Source organism: Cyprinus carpio, chromosome A13, assembly GCF_018340385.1.
Source record: "Cyprinus carpio isolate SPL01 chromosome A13, ASM1834038v1, whole genome shotgun sequence".
Taxonomy (NCBI): Eukaryota; Metazoa; Chordata; class Actinopteri; order Cypriniformes; family Cyprinidae; genus Cyprinus; species Cyprinus carpio.
Genome location: NC_056584.1, coordinates 4571077 through 4591519, shown reverse-complemented (window position 1 = coordinate 4591519; position 20443 = coordinate 4571077). Strand labels below are relative to the sequence as shown.

The 20443-nt window shown below is 36.7% G+C and overlaps 1 protein-coding gene across 1 annotated transcript in view; it reads right to left on the bottom strand.

Annotated features, from left to right (window-relative positions):
* Window positions 1–20443, bottom strand: part of LOC109063023 (ribosomal protein S6 kinase alpha-2-like) — a 41083-nt gene that overhangs the window by 2279 nt on the left and 18361 nt on the right. Inside the window, exons 6-19 of the mRNA XM_042768419.1 lie at window positions 18845–18951; window positions 16412–16449; window positions 16158–16300; window positions 13321–13391; window positions 12923–13011; window positions 8295–8359; window positions 7709–7811; window positions 6592–6722; window positions 4587–4712; window positions 4287–4376; window positions 2740–2898; window positions 2444–2593; window positions 2253–2329; window positions 644–761 (exon numbers count right to left, since the gene is read on the bottom strand). Coding sequence (XP_042624353.1) covers window positions 644–761; window positions 2253–2329; window positions 2444–2593; window positions 2740–2898; window positions 4287–4376; window positions 4587–4712; window positions 6592–6722; window positions 7709–7811; window positions 8295–8359; window positions 12923–13011; window positions 13321–13391; window positions 16158–16300; window positions 16412–16449; window positions 18845–18951 — 1467 coding nt within the window. The remainder of the gene's footprint in view (window positions 1–643; window positions 762–2252; window positions 2330–2443; window positions 2594–2739; window positions 2899–4286; window positions 4377–4586; window positions 4713–6591; window positions 6723–7708; window positions 7812–8294; window positions 8360–12922; window positions 13012–13320; window positions 13392–16157; window positions 16301–16411; window positions 16450–18844; window positions 18952–20443) is intronic.

Sequence of the window (20443 nt, the reverse complement as noted above, 5' to 3'; positions counted from 1 at the left end):
TTTCGAGGAAAAAAAAGAGTTTTCTGCTCAAAAAAAAAAAAAAAAAAGGAAACAGTAATATTGTAAAATATTATTACAAATTGAAAGTACTGTTTTCTATTCATCAATACTCCAGTCAACAATGTCACATGAACCTTCGGAAATCATTCCAATTTGCTGATTTGGTGCCCGATTATTGCTTAAGAATAAATGACATTTTATAATATATTAATATTGTAAACAGTTATTTTAAAATGTAACAATATTTCAAAATATTACTGTTTTTTTTACTGCATCTTCAGTCAAATAAATGCAGCCTTGGTGAGCATAAAAGACTTTAAAAAAAACAAACATGAATTTTTTTTTGAATGTAATTAAGTGAAATTGTAAGTATTACAAAAGTTTGAATGGTAGTGTACATACATATAGAACTGAAAAGGATTAACCATCTTTCTTACATTTATGCAGTAAAATAAATGTGGAAAACATGTCTTTGTTATTTATATTAACTTGATTTTACCCTATTTATTGTATTAAACAGCAAAACAAATGTTAACAACCATACTGAATACTGTCAAAAGACAGACAAATATAAATATATATATTTGTCTATATACTGTATTGGCCAGGCCTAATATCAACATGCAGAAATCAGGAAGCAGACCTTGGCTGCGTCAGACACCGTGTCCCAGTTGCCTCCTGACAGGGCAAATTTCCCACTGCCAATACGAGCCAAGATCTCTTCTGGTGTGTCGTCAGGGCCGTTAGCGAAGGGCGTGAAACTGTGGGACAGAACAAGAGCTGAGTGTGTGAAAGAACTTGTGAATGTGTCCTTACAGAGATAAGGTGAGAACAGAAAGAAAAGAGTGGCTTTTTATATAATTCCCCCATTTCCACCAAGTTATTTTTAGTGTACACATATGGCTAGGTCAGAAGAGTGAGATGATTTTTTTCTTTTTTTCAAATGTTCTGATTACACAGAGGTTTAAAGCTCAATCCATTGTCAGGAACATTAAATTGAGAGTGCTGCTTGGCTTCTGATAGCTCTGGCATTGTGTTCAGTACAATTACTCTGCGACTTGACCCAGCTTACCTAGTAATCCCTCCACCCTGCTCTAGAAATTAGTCCCTCATCTGAGCAATGGGAGAAAGGATGTGCTACATAGACTTTTGGTTTATTTGTGTTGATAGGTCAATCATAATTTTGCAGAAAGTGATGAAAATTAAGGCTGGGCTCTTGGGTCATGTGGGCAGACTGATGGTAGAAAGAGTGTTTGCTTGCCTAGATGAATATTGTCAACAAATAAAATCTGTTCTAGGGCTGCTTTCTGCTGATCTTTAACGTGAGTTTTTAACTATAATACTATAGCACAACTAAAATTGTTAAGTACCAGGTTTGGATACAGCAACTTATTCATAATTTGATTAATTTTTACTATTTTCCACACATTAGAATAACAGTAAGGTCATTAAATAGTTGAACATTTTCGTAAAAACAAATCATATTTCATAATTTCTGCAAAAATATCATCTTTTTTAGACTTGCTCACTCTGATGAGCAGATGAGGTGCATTCTGGGATACTTTTTAAACACGTATCCTGCACACTTGACACCTGCTTTACCTTTACTATCTCAGCCATTTTACTGTCTTTATTAACATTACTGTACAATTTAGTAAAAATAATAATAATAATAATAATAATAATAATAATAATAATTATAAAATGTAGACAGAATTTATAATTGTTGTAAAAAACAATTCATTTTTTTTAAAACTAATTGGAAATCAAGGTTTTTAATATCATGAGAAAAAAAAATTATGATTGTATTTATACTTCATACACTGCTGTATAAATTGTTTGGGGTTGGTAAGATTTTTAATACGTTTTTAAAAGAAGTCTATCATGCTCAAGTCTCTTAAGGCTGCATTTATTTGATAAATACAGTACAAACATTAATATTGTGAAATAATATTACATTTTTTAAATAACTAACTTTTCTATTTTTATATTTTCTAAACTTGGATTTAGAAATTTGGCAGCCAATACTCCAGTCTTCAGTGTCACATGATCCTTTAGAAATCATTCTTACATGCTGAAATCGAAAGAATGAAAAGAAATAAAGTTTTACTGTCTCTTTTTAGCAAATTAATGCATCCTTCTTGTGTAAAAGTTTTGTATATAGATGTATAATATTAAAAAACCCACCTGACCCCAAACTGAAAGGTAGTGTATATGTAATATATAACATATTCGGTTAAGACTCAACTTACCCTGCCAGCATGGTGTACAGTAAGATTCCCAGGCTCCAGATATCACAGGCCGCATCATATCCCTGTTTCTTCAGGACCTAGATGAATCACAATTTTGTAATTTTACATTTGTATGAGTTTTTTTAGAATTTTTTTTTTTTTGAAATTTATATATAATTATGTTGTGTATATAATATTTACTGTATCTAAACAAAGTTTGCAGTGTAGCACGGTGTCATGAGCAGACCATTTTCAGCCCTTAACTGTTTGGCAAACCCAAAATCACATATTCTGATGGACTCTGGGTCGCCTGTTTCATCGACATACAGGATGTTACTGGGCTTCAAGTCTCGATGCACAACCTGGACACAGACGCAGAAACAATAATGTAGTACATTCCAAAATCTGTGCGATTTGCTCGATTAGAACTTCTATGGCACTTTTATCTTCAGTAGCAGCTAAACAATGAACTATTCAGTGTCTCCAGTGTGACCACATGCAAACTGACCCCCTGTGAATGCAGATACTCCACAGTCTTGGTGATGGTGCAGAGCACAGCTGAGGCCTCGCGCTCTGAGAAGCACTTCTGCTGCAGGATCCGGTCCAGCAGCTCTCCTCCTCTCATCAGCTCCATCACCAGATACACAAACTTGCCGTCGTCATAGACCTGCAGCACACAGCACAGCACAGCTCACTGTCTCCATCACACTGCAGTGATGCAGCTTTCAATCACACACATCAGCAGATCAGAGGAAGCCCTCACGCAACCTGAAGAGAACTTGTGAAACTGGATCGATGGTAAAGCAGGTTAACATGGTAAGACAGCTGAGATAAAGGCCTTAAAAGACAGTAAACATTCTGTTAGTAGGCTGGAGTGTTCAGCAAAATTCTGAATTTGAATATGAGCTCCTTTTTTCGATCTAAGAATTTAAACAGAATTAACCATACTGACAGGAAAAGGAATCTGAAACTGAATTTGAAACTTAATTTGTATTTAGTATTTTTGTCTTGTTTTCCATTACAAATATCTAAAAATTCTTAAATCAAGACACATACTGTATGGTACATTTGAGACTTAAGATACTAAGTCCTGTTTTCTGAAAAAAAAATATCAAAAGTTTATTAGTTTTTGCTTAAAACAAGAAAAAATATCTGCCAATAGGGTAAGAAAAATTCTTAAATCAATATATATATATATATATATATATATATATATATATATATATATATATATATATATATATATATATATATATATATATTTCGTTTGTTTACTCTATTGGCAGATATTGTTTCTTTTTCTAAACAAAAAATAACAAATTATTGATAATTTTTTTTTTTTTTTTCGGAAAACAAGACTTAATATCTTAAGTCATTTTGCTTCTCAATTAAATTAATCTTGAATCAAGAATGTTTAGATATATAAATACTAAGTAAGAAAATCATTTTAATTTGCACTAATAATGTCTATTTATTCTCTGATATGAAGAATACTTTTTTGCCCAATTAATTAGACATTTTTCAAAGCTAGAAGTTTTTAATCACACCAAATTCAGACTTAACTTCATCAAAAGGAACATTTACATCAAAATTGGAATCTATTCACTATATATTAGACGTCAATACTTAAATTAGAGGATTCTGGGAAATTAAGTGTGTCCTACTACAGTCCAAATTAATTCAATAAACATGTATAGGCAAAATAGAAATATATTGAAATCTACACTTTATGAAATTGAAAATAAGAAACCTCTATTAACTAATTTATTATTTTTTCTTCATGATAACTGATATTTAGATCTATTTAGACAGAAAAGTTACAAATAGTTAAAATTCATGAGTTTGGTTTTGAAACTCTAAATATAGATTACAAAATCATGAAAGTTTATAAATAAAATAAAAATAAAATAAAAAATATTGGTGTAATACTAACTAATATAAAATAATAAACATGCCCAGTTTCTTGTGTACTTTAGTCTAGTAGGGGGTCTCCATAAAACTAAAGTAGCATTTTTTACAAATTTTGTATTTTTTTTTTTTTTTATTGTGACTCACATCTTTCAGAGTAATGATGTTTGGGTGCTGGCCGTATCTCAGAAGAATCTCGATCTCTTCAGACGGGTCCTTCTTGGCTCTGTCAATAATCTGAAATGAAGTAGGCTGGTCACAGCGGCGTCTGATAAAGCTTCGACTGACACTGAGTGATGCTGTCCTCTACAGCAATTCATCAAAAAACCTCTTATGAAGCAGCCACTGCCTCTGCTGTTCACTAAATAAAATCTGCACTGTGTGTTTTATCACACGAAGAGCATTTAATGAAATCCAGTGCTTTTCGAGATTAGCTTTCATACTTACTTTGACAGCATACTCCACACTGGTGATTCTGTGGACACAACGTTTGCAGACCGAATACGCTCCAATGCCGATATCCTCCTTCAACTCATAGCCATCAGTAAAATGAATATTGTTGCCATGAAGTTGCTGCAATAAAAAAACAACATTAATATACTGATTTATTGATTGATTTTATTGAGTTGTGAGTTGTAAAATGTTATTAATTTTTGGACTTTTTACATTTTCTTTTAATTTACAGTCTCCTTCTTGAGGAGTTTTATCATTTATTGTAATCTAATGCAATAGCACTCACACATGTTGAAGTGTGGCTTCAGTGTCCACTGTAGATGATGATTAAACCCCGAACATCTTACAACACACTCACTGCACTGACTGTCCTCCAGGAGTAACCTGATGTTAAAACTTTAACACCATTATTTTGCTAGCTTTTTCCTCCTTCAGGAAATACAAATCTAGTCTTCAGCGCTTTGTAACAGTGCATGGAGAAACATTTATATTCATCGGCTAAAAGTGAAACAGACACATACGTCAAAGATGCAAATAACTGACAGCATCTTCAGGTAAACGAAACGCCTCCCGAAAACGAAAGCAATTCAGGGCACAGGTTTAGAAATCCTCCACAAATAGCTGCACTCATGCATGTTCATGAGCGCTATCAGAGTAAGTTAATATCGTATGCTCGGCAGATGCCACATCAGATCAGAATGATCTAGACAATGGGCTCGTGTGCCAGTGCGCTCCCGCCAATCAATACATCTCATTCCGGTCACTGCAGCCTCAGCTCAGACACTTCAATAAAGCAGTTCTTCAGGTATGAACCATCTGGCAGAATTAGTTCAGCTTATGTAACACAGGGCTCGTTTTTGCTTCTCTTTCTGCTTGTTTTGTGCTGTGCAACACAACAGTGCTTCCCTGAGGAATAGGTCTGAACTGACTGCATGTGCACAGCCAGACCAAGGTTAAATGGATACAGAAAACAACTTTGGCTTGGCTGACTGCAATATTTCTTATATGTCAGCAACTAGCCCTCAATGTAGCAAAGCATGCATAAGTGAAATATTGATTCTTTTCATCACTCTGTTGTCTCATCATGACTACTGCGGGCACGCTTGCATCACGAAAGAAAATACATTTGTACATTTTCTGAAGAAATGGGAGGGGATGTTTGCAAGTGCAAAATTTCCTGCATTGATGCATAGATGATGTGGGTGGTTGCTATGGTACTTTTATGTAGTTGCTAAGGTATTTAGAGGGTTTTTCAATTATTTTTTTTTTAACATCTTGCTATGCTCTATTTTGAGTTGTTTTTAGCATATTGCTACATGTGCTAAGGTATTTTAAGTGTTTTGCATGTCGCTAAGTGGTTGCTGAAATATTATGAATGGCTTTTAGTTGGTATACAAGGTATTTTGAGTGGCTTTTAGCACGTCACCAAGCAGTTGCTAAGGTATTTTGAGTGTTCTTTAACATTCACTATGCATTTGTGGTTTTTAGCATGTTGCTAAAAGTATTTGAAGTGTTTTTTGCATCTCACTATGTGGTTGTTCATGTATTTTGAATGGCTTTTAGTTGCTTTAGGTTTTCTAATGTACTTTAAGTGGCTTTTAGCATGTGGCTGTGCAGTTGCGGTATTTTGAGTTGATTTTAGCACGTTGCTGCATGTGCTTATGAAGTTTAACTGTTTTTTGCGTGTCACTATGTGGCTGCTAAAGTATTTTGAATGGCTTTTAGTTGTTATAGGTTTACTAAGGAATTCTTATTGGCTTTTAACAAGTTGCTATGCATGTATTTTGATTTGATTTTAACATACAACAGTTCATCTATTTTCAGTATTTTTAAAAAAATAGCTTTTAGTTTCTATACTTTTGCTACATTATTTTATTAGCTTATAACACGTTGCTCTATACTTTTGCTACATTATTTTTTTAGCTTATAACACGTTGCTGTGCAGCTGTGGATGGTTGCCATCATAAATCTCCATAAAAGCTCTCAGAGACCTGCTCACCTGTACAATGGGGTTAACAGAGTTTTGCTTGGTCTCGACCAGTGGCTGTTCTTGACCCAGGTTAGAGGCCACAAAGCTGAAGCCGCGGAAGAGCTGGTGTGCGTTAGCACTGGGTGGAACTCCGGGTGAGTCTGCAGACACACACAGATACAAACAAATTTAGAAAGGCAACAAGGACACAGACTCTCTATGAATGGAAACACACGATTGATCCCATCTGAGCAGTATGAATTGACTGGGTGCACTATGCGGCAGGACCCGAAGGCTCTTGGTAAACAGCTTCTGCTGCTGTAGTTAGCTCTAATTTGTTTTTGCACTTTCCCTGTGCTTGCTGGGCACAGACTGTTATGTAAGAATAGTTTCCAGCTCGCTGTCTATCACATTGTCTATGGAGCAGTTTCCATCATCCTGTTTTTATGACCATTTTGACCTATCACATCAGAAATGAGCAACAGAAGCACTAAATATCACAAAAAAAAAAAAAAAAGTGCACTCACTTGAGGTGGTTTTTGACTTGTGCGGAAAAGGGTTAATGCAAATAATAGGAGATGGAAACACATTTGCCCGAATAAATTCCTCCATGCACATCAAAAACATCATGTGACTTTGCATTATGGGATGACATAACCTGACTAATCAGAGGGCAGATCTCGTTGCGCAGCATCTGAAATGTTACAGTCATTCTTAAATGCCCGAGCAGAGTCTATCAATCAAGTATTTCTATATAATTGCCTCCCAGAACTGTCTTATAAGACAGTTTCCAAACAGCAGCATCCACCTCCGAAAGCAATGATCGCATTTATTATTATTGTTTCGTCTGCTCGCTCTGGGGTGCAAGTAATTTACTATATTATATTCAGTGGCTTCTCCTACTTTTCTTTGTGATATTTAATGCCAGTTTATCAGGAAGTGATGTTTTTGTTCTCTTTGACTCGTTGGATGGGAACGGTGTTTATTCGCAAATATTTCAATTTTAAATTTCAAAGTTAAATTCGCAACTTTGTATGGAAACCTGGCTTATGATGCTTGAAAGCAAACATTTCTTCCAGCCATAATTTAAATAAAATGGCATATGAGTGTTACGTGTAATCTGAAAATCAAATGCAATTTGTGTCACCTGTCGGCGTGCGGGACGTAAACTCAGGATCAAAATGGAATGTGTCCTCTGGTCGGCCCACTGCTGGTTTGAACGGAGGCTTGATTTCTCGTCTGTACAATTTCTGTTGACCAAAAATGCATCATTTAAGACATACACCAATGCTTGATGTTATACATGTTACAGAAAAAAAAAATGGATCAAACATAATGGAGCTTCCTGTGAATTTTGAGCAGTAATTTCATAAAATTACTGAATAAAAAATGTCATGACATTTAAAAAGCTATGTGAACTAAGTGTTGGATTAGTCAAACATAAATAAACACAGCATAATAGCATAGCATAAACATAATTATATCATAGCCAGTTTTATGTCTGAATACTTCAATATGACCTCATGTTTTGGGTGCTGTAATATTTTGCCCTTCTTAACTCTTACGTGAAGATAAGCCTGGTCATGCAATCACAACATGGTGGCCGTCATTAAAACGGAATCTTTGAATAAAATAGTAAACGTTCTTGTCCTACACATGAGTTACCAGCCTACATATTCAAGAGTGATTAACATTACATAGGATTATTATTAAGTACAAAGTTTGGAACTCACATTCCAGTCTACTGTTGCGAAAAATATATGCCGCTTGATTTCTTCCACTCCATCAGGTCCTGCGCCTGCAAAACAACCAGAGGACAAACATTCAGTCAGATAACAGACTGCATGGACATATTTATTTATTTATTTATTTGTATTCTGGATGGGATGAAATGCCTCATAAAAACCCATCTGTTACAGAAAAAAAAACTATTTCATTTTAAATTTAAAGGGATAAGATTCCAATGAAACATTGGTCTGTTTGTGAGTCAGACAAGTGTTGTAAGCACTCTGCTGAAATCCTCGACAGCTCTGTGTCCCATCCTGCTTGCTGTAGCTAAGCTTTTAAAGCCAAAACAAATAGGAATCTAAAAGTGCTGTGCAAAAGTGTGCAACCAAAGTTTGTCTGGTTAGCATAACCCAGGTAGCCCCTGTTAGCAGGTGCTGTATCATCTGGCTGCAAAAGGTATCTTCCACCACTGATGGTGGTCACGGCCATGATTTCTGTTCCCATGGTAACAGTGACGTCTCTTATTGGTGGATCTCTCTTCAGGGTTATAAAGGTTCTTTACATGTAATAACTGTTCTATATAGAACCCTAGCATTATGAAGAACCCATTAATGCTGAAATGGTTCATTTTGTTCTTTTTGTTCAAATGTGTAACTCATTATTACTGGAGCTCATTATAACATATAAAGGATCTCAGTGATCTAACTACAACAGGGGTGTACAATCCTGTTCCTGGAGGGCCACTGTCCGACAAAGTTTAGCTCCAACCCCAATTAAACACACCTGAACCAGCTAATCAAGGTCCTACTAGGCATACTAGAAACTTCCAGGCAGGTGTGTGAGCAGACTGTCCTCCAACAAAAAATGGCCATATAGGTCGTTTGTGCAAACACCTTATTACAACCCATATTTACGTTTTAAAGTTTAGTAAATATAATGACAGTGTCGTGTTGCGTCTGTCGTCATTAACATATGACTGTCATTACCAATCAAAATGCATGTTTATTTACAGTAAATGCAATTTGTGGACTTTTTACTTGGTCCAACCCGATCTCACAGCAGTTTGTACATATTTTATTAGGTAGCTAATTCATATAAATTTGTACGAATGACCACACCTAGCCCCACCCCTAAACCTACCCTCACAGGAATCATGCAAAATCATGATTTACAGTGCATATACATTTTATGAGCACCTGCGCTCTTTGGGATTGAATCCATTATCACATGATTGCATATTGTCGTATAACGCGATGTTCTAACTGAGCTATACGAAACCCAAATTATGATGCAAATAAAAGAGTACAAAGCATTACTATGAAAGTCTCCTGTTGCCGACAGGGGCCATTTGTAGTATACGCTCTGATGGGTCGTATTTCAGGGATTTTGACAAACGACCTATGCGGGCATATTGATTGGAGGACATGTTGGTGTGAGACAAGTTGGAGCTAAACTGTGCAGGACACTGGCCCTCCAGGACGAAGTTTGGACTCCCCCAAAATACACCGACTGTTAACACACTCTCAACAGGTAAACAATTTCATTCTTAAATTTAAATATAAAAGGTCATTTTAAAATAGCAATTGATTTCCAAACAAACATGTTCTTTTCTCATTTTAGTTTTTTTGGTCACATGTAAGTGTGAACAGCTCTGTTAAGCTGTTCTGTAAAGTGTTAATTACCACTTTAACAACCTCATGGTAGATCTGTCCTAAAAGGTTTATATGTCATCACTAAAAATCATTTTCTCTCTGAACAAAATGAATGGATTTTTATTTCCGTAAACCTACTGTTGCGCTCTACTGCACAACACTATTCCAGCTTATTAACTATTCAATTTTCATTTTAACATTCAAACTGTGTTAGTCGTCCTACACAAGTGAGTCGGGACCTGGCTGGGATGTATACAGCTAATCTGAGACAGAAGAATATTAAGCCACAGTCAACACAAGGCCGCAATGGCATTTATCTCTGCCTTATAAATTATGGATAAAATGATTCACCCAGCTAAATTCAATCTCGGCTTTGACAAACATTCAGTAGCAACGTCTGGAAGTCTGTCTGCAGTCATTCACACAGGAAATCATCTCTGACTAAAATGATATTCATGCCCACTGCTGCTGTCGTAAGAACAATGCACAATTAATTCATACTATGTTCAACTAAAAGAGGTATTACTGTGACCATCTGATACATTTATTGTGCTAGCAGTTCATATTGTTTACACTGAAAAAAAAAAATCTCATACTAGTGATTTGCTGGTCTTTGATGGCCCCTGGGCAATTTAAATCAGCTCTTCTCATGTGGTATTTTATGTTACATGTTTTTTTTTTCTTCTAAATAGATTTATACAGTCACATGCACACAAAACTAAATGTAAAATAAGGCTTTAGGTGAGACTTCCAGGCATACTCTTCCTAAAAAACACTACATAATAAGGTACTTTTCATAAGGAACCAAAATACCCAAGTGGAATTGAAGTCAGACCTAGAATAATTGATTTTATGATTCCCAGCCCTACAGGCCCATAGATACAAAAAAAGGTGTCTCTTTCAATGTCAGTCAGAGATCATCATCCTCCCATTTGTTTTAGTTTGATTATAAATGAAAACATCAAACCAGTAGCCAACCAAGAGGATCCTAGTGAACAGCAGTTCCTTCATTAAACAGGATAAACTAGGAAAGACTACTAGGAAAACGCAGAAAAACATTCTACAAAAACAAAAACAACAACAACAAAAAAAAAAAACACTGGACTGAACCTAATAGAGCCTATATATACACACACAGGCTGAACAAGATCATTAACCAGACACAGGTGGAAAGCAAACGACAAGAGTATGTCCAATCCAAGGTAAAGCAAAAGAAAAAAAACACACACAGATGAAACCTGACAATTGACTAGATTTCCAACAACCAACTAGTTGCTTGATGTGGTTAACTGTCATATACAGGTCCTTCTCAAAAAATTAGCATATTGTGAAAAAGTTCATTATTTTCCATAATGTAATGATAAAAATTTAAACTTTCATATATTTTAGATTCATTGCACACCAGCTGAAATATTTCAGGTTTTTTATTGTTTTAATACTGATGATTTTGGCATACAGCTCATGAAAACCCAAAATTCCTATCTCAAAAAATTAGCATATCATGAAAGGTTCTCTAAACGAGCTATTACCTAATCATCTGAATCAACTAATTAACTCTAAACACCTGCAAAAGATTCCTGAGGCTTTTTTAAAAACTCCCAGCCTGGTTCATTACTCAAAACCGCAATCATGGGTAAGACTGCCGACCTGACTGCTGTCCAGAAGGCCATCATTGACACCCTCAAGCGAGAGGGTAAGACACAGAAAGAAATTTCTGAATGAATAGGCTGTTCCCAGAGTGCTGTATCAAGGCACCTCAGTGGGAAGTCTGTGGGAAGGAAAAGGTGTGGCAAAAAACGCTGCACAACGAGAAGAGGTGACCGGACCCTGAGGAAGATTGTGGAGAAGGACCGATTCCAGACCTTGGGGGACCTGCGGAAGCAGTGGACTGAGTCTGGAGTAGAAACATCCAGAGCCACCGTGCACAGGCGTGTACTTTTGAACCAGAAACAGCAGCAGCAGCGCCTGACCTGGGCTACAGAGAAGCAGCACTGGACTGTTGCTCAGTGGTCCAAAGTACTTTTTGTGGATGAAAGCAAATTTTGCATGTCATTCGGAAATCAAGGTGCCAGAGTCTGGAGGAAGACTGGGGAGAAGGAAATGCCAAAATGCCTGAAGTCCAGTGTCAAGTACCCACAGTCAGTGATGGTCTGGGGTGCCATGTCAGCTGCTGGTGTTGGTCCACTGTGTTTTATCAAGGGCAGGGTCAATGCAGCTAGCTATTAGGAGATTTTGGAGCACTTCATGCTTCCATCTGCTGAAAAGCTTTATGGAGATGAAGATTTAGTTTTTCAGCACGACCTGGCACCTGCTCACAGTGCCAAAACCACTGGTAAATGGTTTACTGACCATGGTATTACTGTGCTCAATTGGCCTGCACAACTCTCCTGACCTGAACCCCATAGAGAATCTGTGGGATATTGTGAAGCGAAAGTTGAGAGACGCAAGACCCAGCACTCTGGATGAGCTTAAGGCCGCTATCGAAGCATCCTGGGCCTCCATAACACCTCAGCAGTGCCACAGGCTGATTGCCTCCATGCCACGCCGCATTGAAGCAGTCATTTCTGCAAAAGGATTCCCGACCAAGTATTGAGTGCATAACCGAACATAATTATTTGAAGGTTGACTTTTTTTGTATTAAAAACACTTTTCTTTTATTGGTCGGATGAAGTATGCTAATTTTTTGAGATAGGAATTTTGGGTTTTCATGAGCTGTATGCCAAAATCATCAGTATTAAAACAATAAAAGACCTGAAATATTTCTGTTGGTGTGCAATGAATCTAAAATATATGAAAGTTTAATTTTTATCATTACATTATGGAAAATAAAGAACTTTTTCACAATATGCTAATTTTTTGAGAAGGACCTGTATGCATCAGAATTGTGACAACCCAAATTATATTTACTGATGAACCAACAAATAAAAAAAAATATGGAAGGCAGGTGAACAGAAGTGTTTGGTTCATGTATGGTAGCCTACCTAATCTATTGGAAGGGTTTCTTTTGAAAAGGGCCCGCAGTAAACTCTGGACTTCTGGGCTGAGGAACTGCGGCATGCCGAGTTTTGCCCTGAGAAGAAAAAAAAAAATAGAAAGAAACCATTAAATCTGTTATTTATTTAGGAAAATAAATGAGACTGTGATGCATAGCCACAAACATCACAAATCATCTTGACAGATCCATTTGTGAGGACAAGTTTAGAATTACAAATCTTTAAAACACACACACACACACACACACACACACACACACACACACACACACACACACACACACACACACACACACACACACACACACACACACACACACACACACACACACATACAAAAACACTAGGCTGTCAGAAAAATTTACAAATACAACAATAATTCTTACTTGAGAATAAGTGCCATTGTCTCTTTGCGGTCTTTGCCTTGAAATGGCAGGGATCCAGTCAGCATTTCAAACTAGGAACAGTAATAGAAGCATCAGGCTTTGCTCTAGCAGGTTTATTTATGGATGATACAATAAAAGAAGTGTGTATTCAGCACTGCCGCACAGTAACAGAGCATACAGAAACAAAATCTGTCTCAGCGTGTTCACTCTTATGTAACACTTTTCCCTGTGAGTGAATTCATTAAAGGTTGGGTTCTGCTGTGGATATTCAGAAGTGAGCTAGTTAAGTTTTAAAGAGAGATTCCACTGCAATTCCACTAAACAACAAGTCAGATCAAATCTTTAAACAACACATTATAAAGTATTTTTAGAAAAAACATGATGTTCATTTTTATAATGTCTTGACAACATCATGCCTTATATTGACCTATTGCTAAGTTTTTTATGAAAAGATCAGGAGTTTTGTTAGCAGCTAATTTCACTCAAGGACAGATAATGAATTTCACATTTAACAAAGATGACCAGATTCAGGGCTCTCAAAATTTCAAAATCCCTTGTAACCCGATATTGATTATTCTAATTTAAAAAAACATTTCAGCTGAACTTCTAAGTGAGTGAGTGAAGTGACATACAGCCAAGTATGGTGACCCATACTCAGAATTCGTGCTCTGCATTTAACCCATCCAAAGTGCACACACACAGCAGTGAACACACGCACACACATGAACTTCTAAGTGAGTTGGTGGAACAGGGCAGCCATTTATGCTGCGGCGCCCGGAGAGCAGTTGGGGGTTCGGTGCCTTACTCAAGGGCACCTCAGTTGTGGTATTGCCGGCCCTAGACTCAAACCCACAACCTTAGGGTTAGGAGTCAAACTCTCTAACCATTAGGCCACGACTTCCCTTAACTTCACTGCGGACAAATCAGCATCGTCAAAAACTTTGTATTTTTTTCTTCAAATAAGAAGCAAAATAAATGTTTTTTAGGAACAGAAATGTAATAACTTAGGGTAAAATAACACTGCATAGTGTTCAATGTATAAATGAAATACAGATTAATCTTCATTAAAGTTGTGTTTTGTTGTTTGAACTAGAGATTAGAGGCTGCTGTCCCTTTAAGACCGAATCCCCAGATTCAATATATTGAAACACATGTGATTTCTTTCTCTACTGTTTACATTCACTTAAGACATAACCAACTCGGTTTACGAGAATAATCACAGAGACAGGTATTTTGAGATAATTGTGTGTGTGTGTGTGTGTGTGTGTGTGTGTGTGTGTGAGATAATTGTGTGTGTGTGTGTGTGTGTGTCCGTTCAGGCGCAAGGATACACGAAAGAAGAATCAATTCTGTGTTTACGCGCTGTCTGAAATGTGGCTTTGAGAGCATGCACACAGAAAACAGCACATTAGTGCCGAATTGAATTCTCTTCATGTGCTTGAATGGTTTAAAATGCTGGAATGCTTAAATTGGACTTGAGTAATTTGACTTGAAAACACGTGCGAATGATCACCTACGATATGTTTCACCACTGCAAGTGATGAACAACATGAATCAAAGAAGGGATTTTATATCTTTATTCAACATAGCCTGTCGGGGAAGGCGGTGATACATTTTGGTAGCCCAACTGGAAGACAAAATAGCCCTGGGACGTCGGACTAGCGTCTTTGTGAGCCCTGATATTTCTGAAATGGAAACTTTGAACTTTTCAAATGTTATTTATTTTAATGGCTTTTCATGTTACTAGCAACACACGTAAGTGTGGGGAAATCGTGGCCTAGTGGTTATAGAGTTTGACTCCTAACCCTAAGGTTGTGGGTTCGAGTCTCAGGCCGGCAATACCACGACTGAAGTGCCCTTGAGCAAGGCACCAAACCCCCGTGTTTTTTGAGTTTGACTCATAATAAATGACTGCCCACTGCTCCGGGTCTGTGTTCACGTTGTGTGTTTGTGTGTGTTCACTTCTTTGTTTGTTCACTTTGGATGGGTTAAATGCAGGAGCACGAATTCTGAGTATAGGTCACCATACTTGGCTGTGTGTCACGTTGCAGAGCACGAATTCTGAGTATAGGTCACCATACTTGGCTGTGTGAAAATGTTTGACAGTGAAAAAAAAAGCATGATACTGTATAAAATAGATAAGAGCAATAAGTTTTGCTAACTAACAGACCATGTTCTATGAAATGTGTATTGTGATAATTTACTCTTTATGTTATTCTGCACATATATGCCTGAAAAAAAGATGTGCTGCTTCTTTTTTTTCATGTTTTATGTTGCTGCCTTATGTTAAACTGCTTTAAATTACTTTTTCCGCACATCAATCTACACGCCATACACCTATATATATATATATACTGTATATATATAGCTATATATATATATATACTGTATATATATAGTCTGTACTTTGTAACAACAGCTCTTCTATCCCAGATCTTATCTTTTGTTATGGGGGTGAAAAACACCTTTTTATTTTATTTTTATTTTTTTCATAAATCTATATCACCTGGCAGCCATATTATACAGCTTTAAAAACTTGGATTTCTGCCTTCAAGTGGGAAAAATGCAGTTCACGTAGTTCGACTGAAGTGCCCTTGAGCAAGGCACCAAACCCCCCATATCAAGGCTAGTCAATGCATTAAAATAACATTAAAACATAGTCTAACTAATGTAATGTGCTTAATAATTTTGCACTAAAATGGGCTGTGGGACCCCCACAGAGCTGCGGCCACATTATCCTTCAGCCCCAGGCTAGTGCTACACACGCTCATAACATTAAAACACTGCAGTGCTCACAGTGCCCACTATGATCCTTCACAATCTGAAAGGACACTCACCATTAAGATGCCGAAGGACCACCAGTCAGCACTTTGAGTGTGACCTCGCCTGTTGACCACCTCTGGGGCCATGTACTCGATGGTCCCGCAGAAGGAGTACGCTCGTTTGTCATGGTCGATTGCCTCTTTGCTCAGGCCAAAATCTGAGAGAGCAGAGAAGATATTAAACCATCAACATGCGGCGCCTTCGGTCGATGACACAAATAAAGAGTTGGACCGTGTGGAGAAAGCAAATAAAAAATAATTCTGCTCACCTGTGACCTTTATGTGGCCCTCTTCATCAAGGAGAATGCTGGGAAGGTGAAGCAACAGTGGATTACATTTAATTTCTATATTACTGTATAAAGAGCAGCTACAAAATAAATATGAGATAAGAGAGGACATATATTCATTCTTTGCAAAAGTACAAACCTCTAAATAACATTTTAAAAAGTAGAGTTCAGTTGCAGAACAACATCACAACTTACCATATTAACACAGTAATAAAGATTTATAATATTGATTTATATTCATTAAGATAAAGAAATAATTATAATATAGAATTGTGAATCATTTTATCTTGTATGCATTATTTAAGTTGCCAGTCACCGCCAGTGATTTTGATGATTTTCATTAAATTTTGATGGCTTACAGTATATTTTGCTGTATGAAAATTTGAATATGCAATACACCAAAATAAAGATCTAATCTTTTAAACAAATCATCCGTTTTATTCTAGCTTAAAGCATTCTTTTTTTAATCAACACTTGAATATAGGTAGGTTTCATAAAAAAGTATAGTTTTGAGCAAAAAGGTGCGAAAATCCAATTTTTCTCAAAGAATCTCTATAATATTCAGTTCGATTATCAAAGCATAAATCCTGTAAATTGCTTCCATCAACACCTCCAAAGCTTGCACAGCCATATACCACTTCCTGGATCATTATTTTACTCCATAACATTGTGCAGTTTTGATCGCATTGTTTATTATGTGCATCTGTTTACATAAGAGATCGCTAGTTTCACCATCCTGTTCACGTGTGTTTTTGATCGGGAGGTTTTGTACTCATTCAGAAGATGTGTAATAGCACCCCCGAGTTTATAACAGTAAAAAAACGAAAACCCGCAAAAACTCATCAATGGCGGGGAAAGTGTTAAGTATTTAATTCACAAAATTATCCGTGAAAAGACATTAAAACTGATTATTAAAATATAGGAAATACAGTGAAATAGGATCATCCCTACTGTTACACTTTCTTTTTTTTTTTAATTTTTTTTTAAAAGTTTAATTCAAGCACACACACACACACACACACACACACACACACACATAAAGAATATCATTATTTGTACAGAGACAATGCTTTTTTTTCAAAATTAATCTCTCTCCAACCAACCTAGAACAGACATCCTTGGAACAAATTAATTAATTACAATCATTAAAAATAAATTAATAATAATTAATACTAAAATAAAAAAGAACAGAAGTAATATATGTAAAGAAAATAATAAGATTAAATGAAATTACATAAAAATATTGTTAAATATCACAGGATATCAGAGTTCAACACTTCCTTTAAACCTCTTGTGTTTAAACCTCTTAAACCCTAAGTGTGTAGCGGTGACAGGATTGAGGATATATTTTCTTAATGAATGTACTGGTGCAGTGTCCTTTGGATTATCTCTGCCAATATGCCATTAATCACCTATGACAGGTCTCAGAACAGCATGCCCTTAAGAGATATACTGTAGAGCCCTCCAGCAAGAGCTGCTCTCAGGCCAACTCCATTTTCACCTTCTCAGAAGGAATAGCTCTTCTACTCTACAGAGTGACCCTTTCATTATTTCCTGCAATGAATCTCCCACAAGAGCCAATTCAGAGTGCAGGTGAGCTTGGTTTGGGCCCATTGTTTGAGTAGATATGAGAGAGACAAGACATGAAAGAGCATTACTGTAAGTGGGAGCACAGGAAGGAATATATTAAGGGGCTAATAGTCGTTCATCACGGCTCAACAGAAAGGATATATTTCTGCTGGTCTAGATCAGGAATGGTTCTTATGAATGAGACTGATTGTACTAGCCTACTCAGGTGGTTGCCTTGTTTACTACAATACAGTCAACAGTGTAAAAGCTTAATGATAAATTTATCCTTTTCTCTAAGAGGTCTCATTCTCAGTCTGTTGATAAACCAAAATATTTTTCTTTTTTTGGACCATAAAAATCTCACAGGAATAAGCTGAAATCAGGACCACAAAATAAACTGTTTAAAGAATAAAAACGCTTGTACTTGATCAGTGAGCCATGGATAAAACTCACACACACCAATCCCGGACCATCAGGTCATCCTTATTGCTGAGCCCTGTACACAGTTCAGTCTAACGTAAGGTAAAGAGCATTGACAAGCACTCTGAATCCAGCTGGACACAACACAGATGCTGCTGCAACTGCACCAAAGAAACAGGATGCTCTCTGGGCGAGGTATGTGTTATGAATGTAATTGATTGTGTTTTGGCAACCTCTGAATTATGACTGTAATTACATTGGATTATACTGCTGCTTGAAAATGCAGGACTTGAGCTCTACTGAACACTATGTCCAATCGAGGTTGTCAACACAAGGTCACTATCTAGGCCATTTAAGTAGGCTACGGTGTAAATTAGAACACATGATTGCTATTTACTGATAATAATACATGGGGTTTGGTCTTACTTCTCTGGTTTAAGATCACGGTAGATGATGCCCAGACTATGAAGATGATCCAAAGCCAAGGCCAGCTCAGCCAAATAGAACTTCACATCTTCCTCGGTAAACATTACCTAGAAAGAAAAAGAAAATTTATATCATAAATAACGAATTTTTCATTTAGCCAGTGCTTTTACAGAAATCCAATCCCTTTAGGATTAGGGATTTCAACAAGGCCCTAACCAGAACATTTAATCATGTAACTCGTCCCACACAGTTTGTGCTATGGACATACAGTAAATCATACCTCAAATCATGCGGCTTATTGAGGGGAGGTGTATTATTACTTTTCTTAGAAATTAGGCTAATGATTTTCACCTGGAGAAAAATGACTTTGAAAGCGTTGAAGGAGGGATCCAAGCCTCCACAACACTGCTTGTAATGTAAACATCTAGTTTTTCATTTAGATAATACTTGTACCTAAAACTTACATTAAAGGTTAACAGAAAACCAGCCATCTTGGGTTTTACCACTGAGGCATTGAGCCAACCATTATATTTTTCAATCGTTATGAGTTGTAAATCAATGTCTATGCAGCAAGACTCTGTACCTGCAGATCATAAAATAAGTGGGAAACATATTTACGGTAATGCACTTACAATAGAAGGTGGTTGTATATAAACCAGCTTATACCTTTAATGCAGAACTTGGCCAGTGACAGATCTTCAATAAAACTGCAGTAACAGTGTGCTCTTATATTTAGAAGACCAAAAACTGCTCTTTTCACAGCTAATTTGAATCACTGAGAGATTTATTTAGACTGTGTAGAGAGCATCAGGGGACAGACAGTGGCATATTGAGGAGAGTAGATTGGCGTAACAAGTTCCAGCCAGGAGAGCAGCAGCTGTTGCAGCCAGATGAGAGATTTGAGCACCAGCGGTAATTAATTTACGACTCACTTCCCAGGCACGGTTCTGCGTGGAGAATCATGATTAAATCAAGTGCACGAATCTCTCGGTAAAAGTGCTCCAGTTTCTTTTTTTAATCACATTTTACAGAGAGCCTTATTAGTCACAAGAAATAAAAGTGCAGGAGTTGCTCTTTATGTCTCTTTATCCTAAACCAAAGTGGCCAATATCACGTACAATGACACAAAGCAAATTATTAAAGACAACTATTGCTACGCGACCAGAATAAAGACAGAACAATGTGACTGATGAAGAGTGACGTGCACAATAAAGCTCAGACAGGTGGAGAAAATGAGCGAATGAGCATGGCCAATGAGTCACATTAATCAATGTCTGAAGGAAACGTCTGCTCCAGATAAGTGTGAGGCTGTGTTCAGCGGAGAGACCAGACACTGAGTCATTCTACGTGCTGGAGCTTTTCAGTCACAGGCAACTACAAAATGCATCACAACCTGAGTGCGAGAGTCACACAGGAATATGTGTAAACATGATCTAAACTGAATCTATAATGGTACATAACACAATTGACATATTTTAAAGAAAATGTGAGTTTGTGCTACATTGCTAGGGTATTCTGGGTAGCTATCAAGGAGTTCTGAGTGGTTTCTATAGCACAGGGTGAATTCTTCTGAGAAATTTATAGATTTTCTAAATCCAT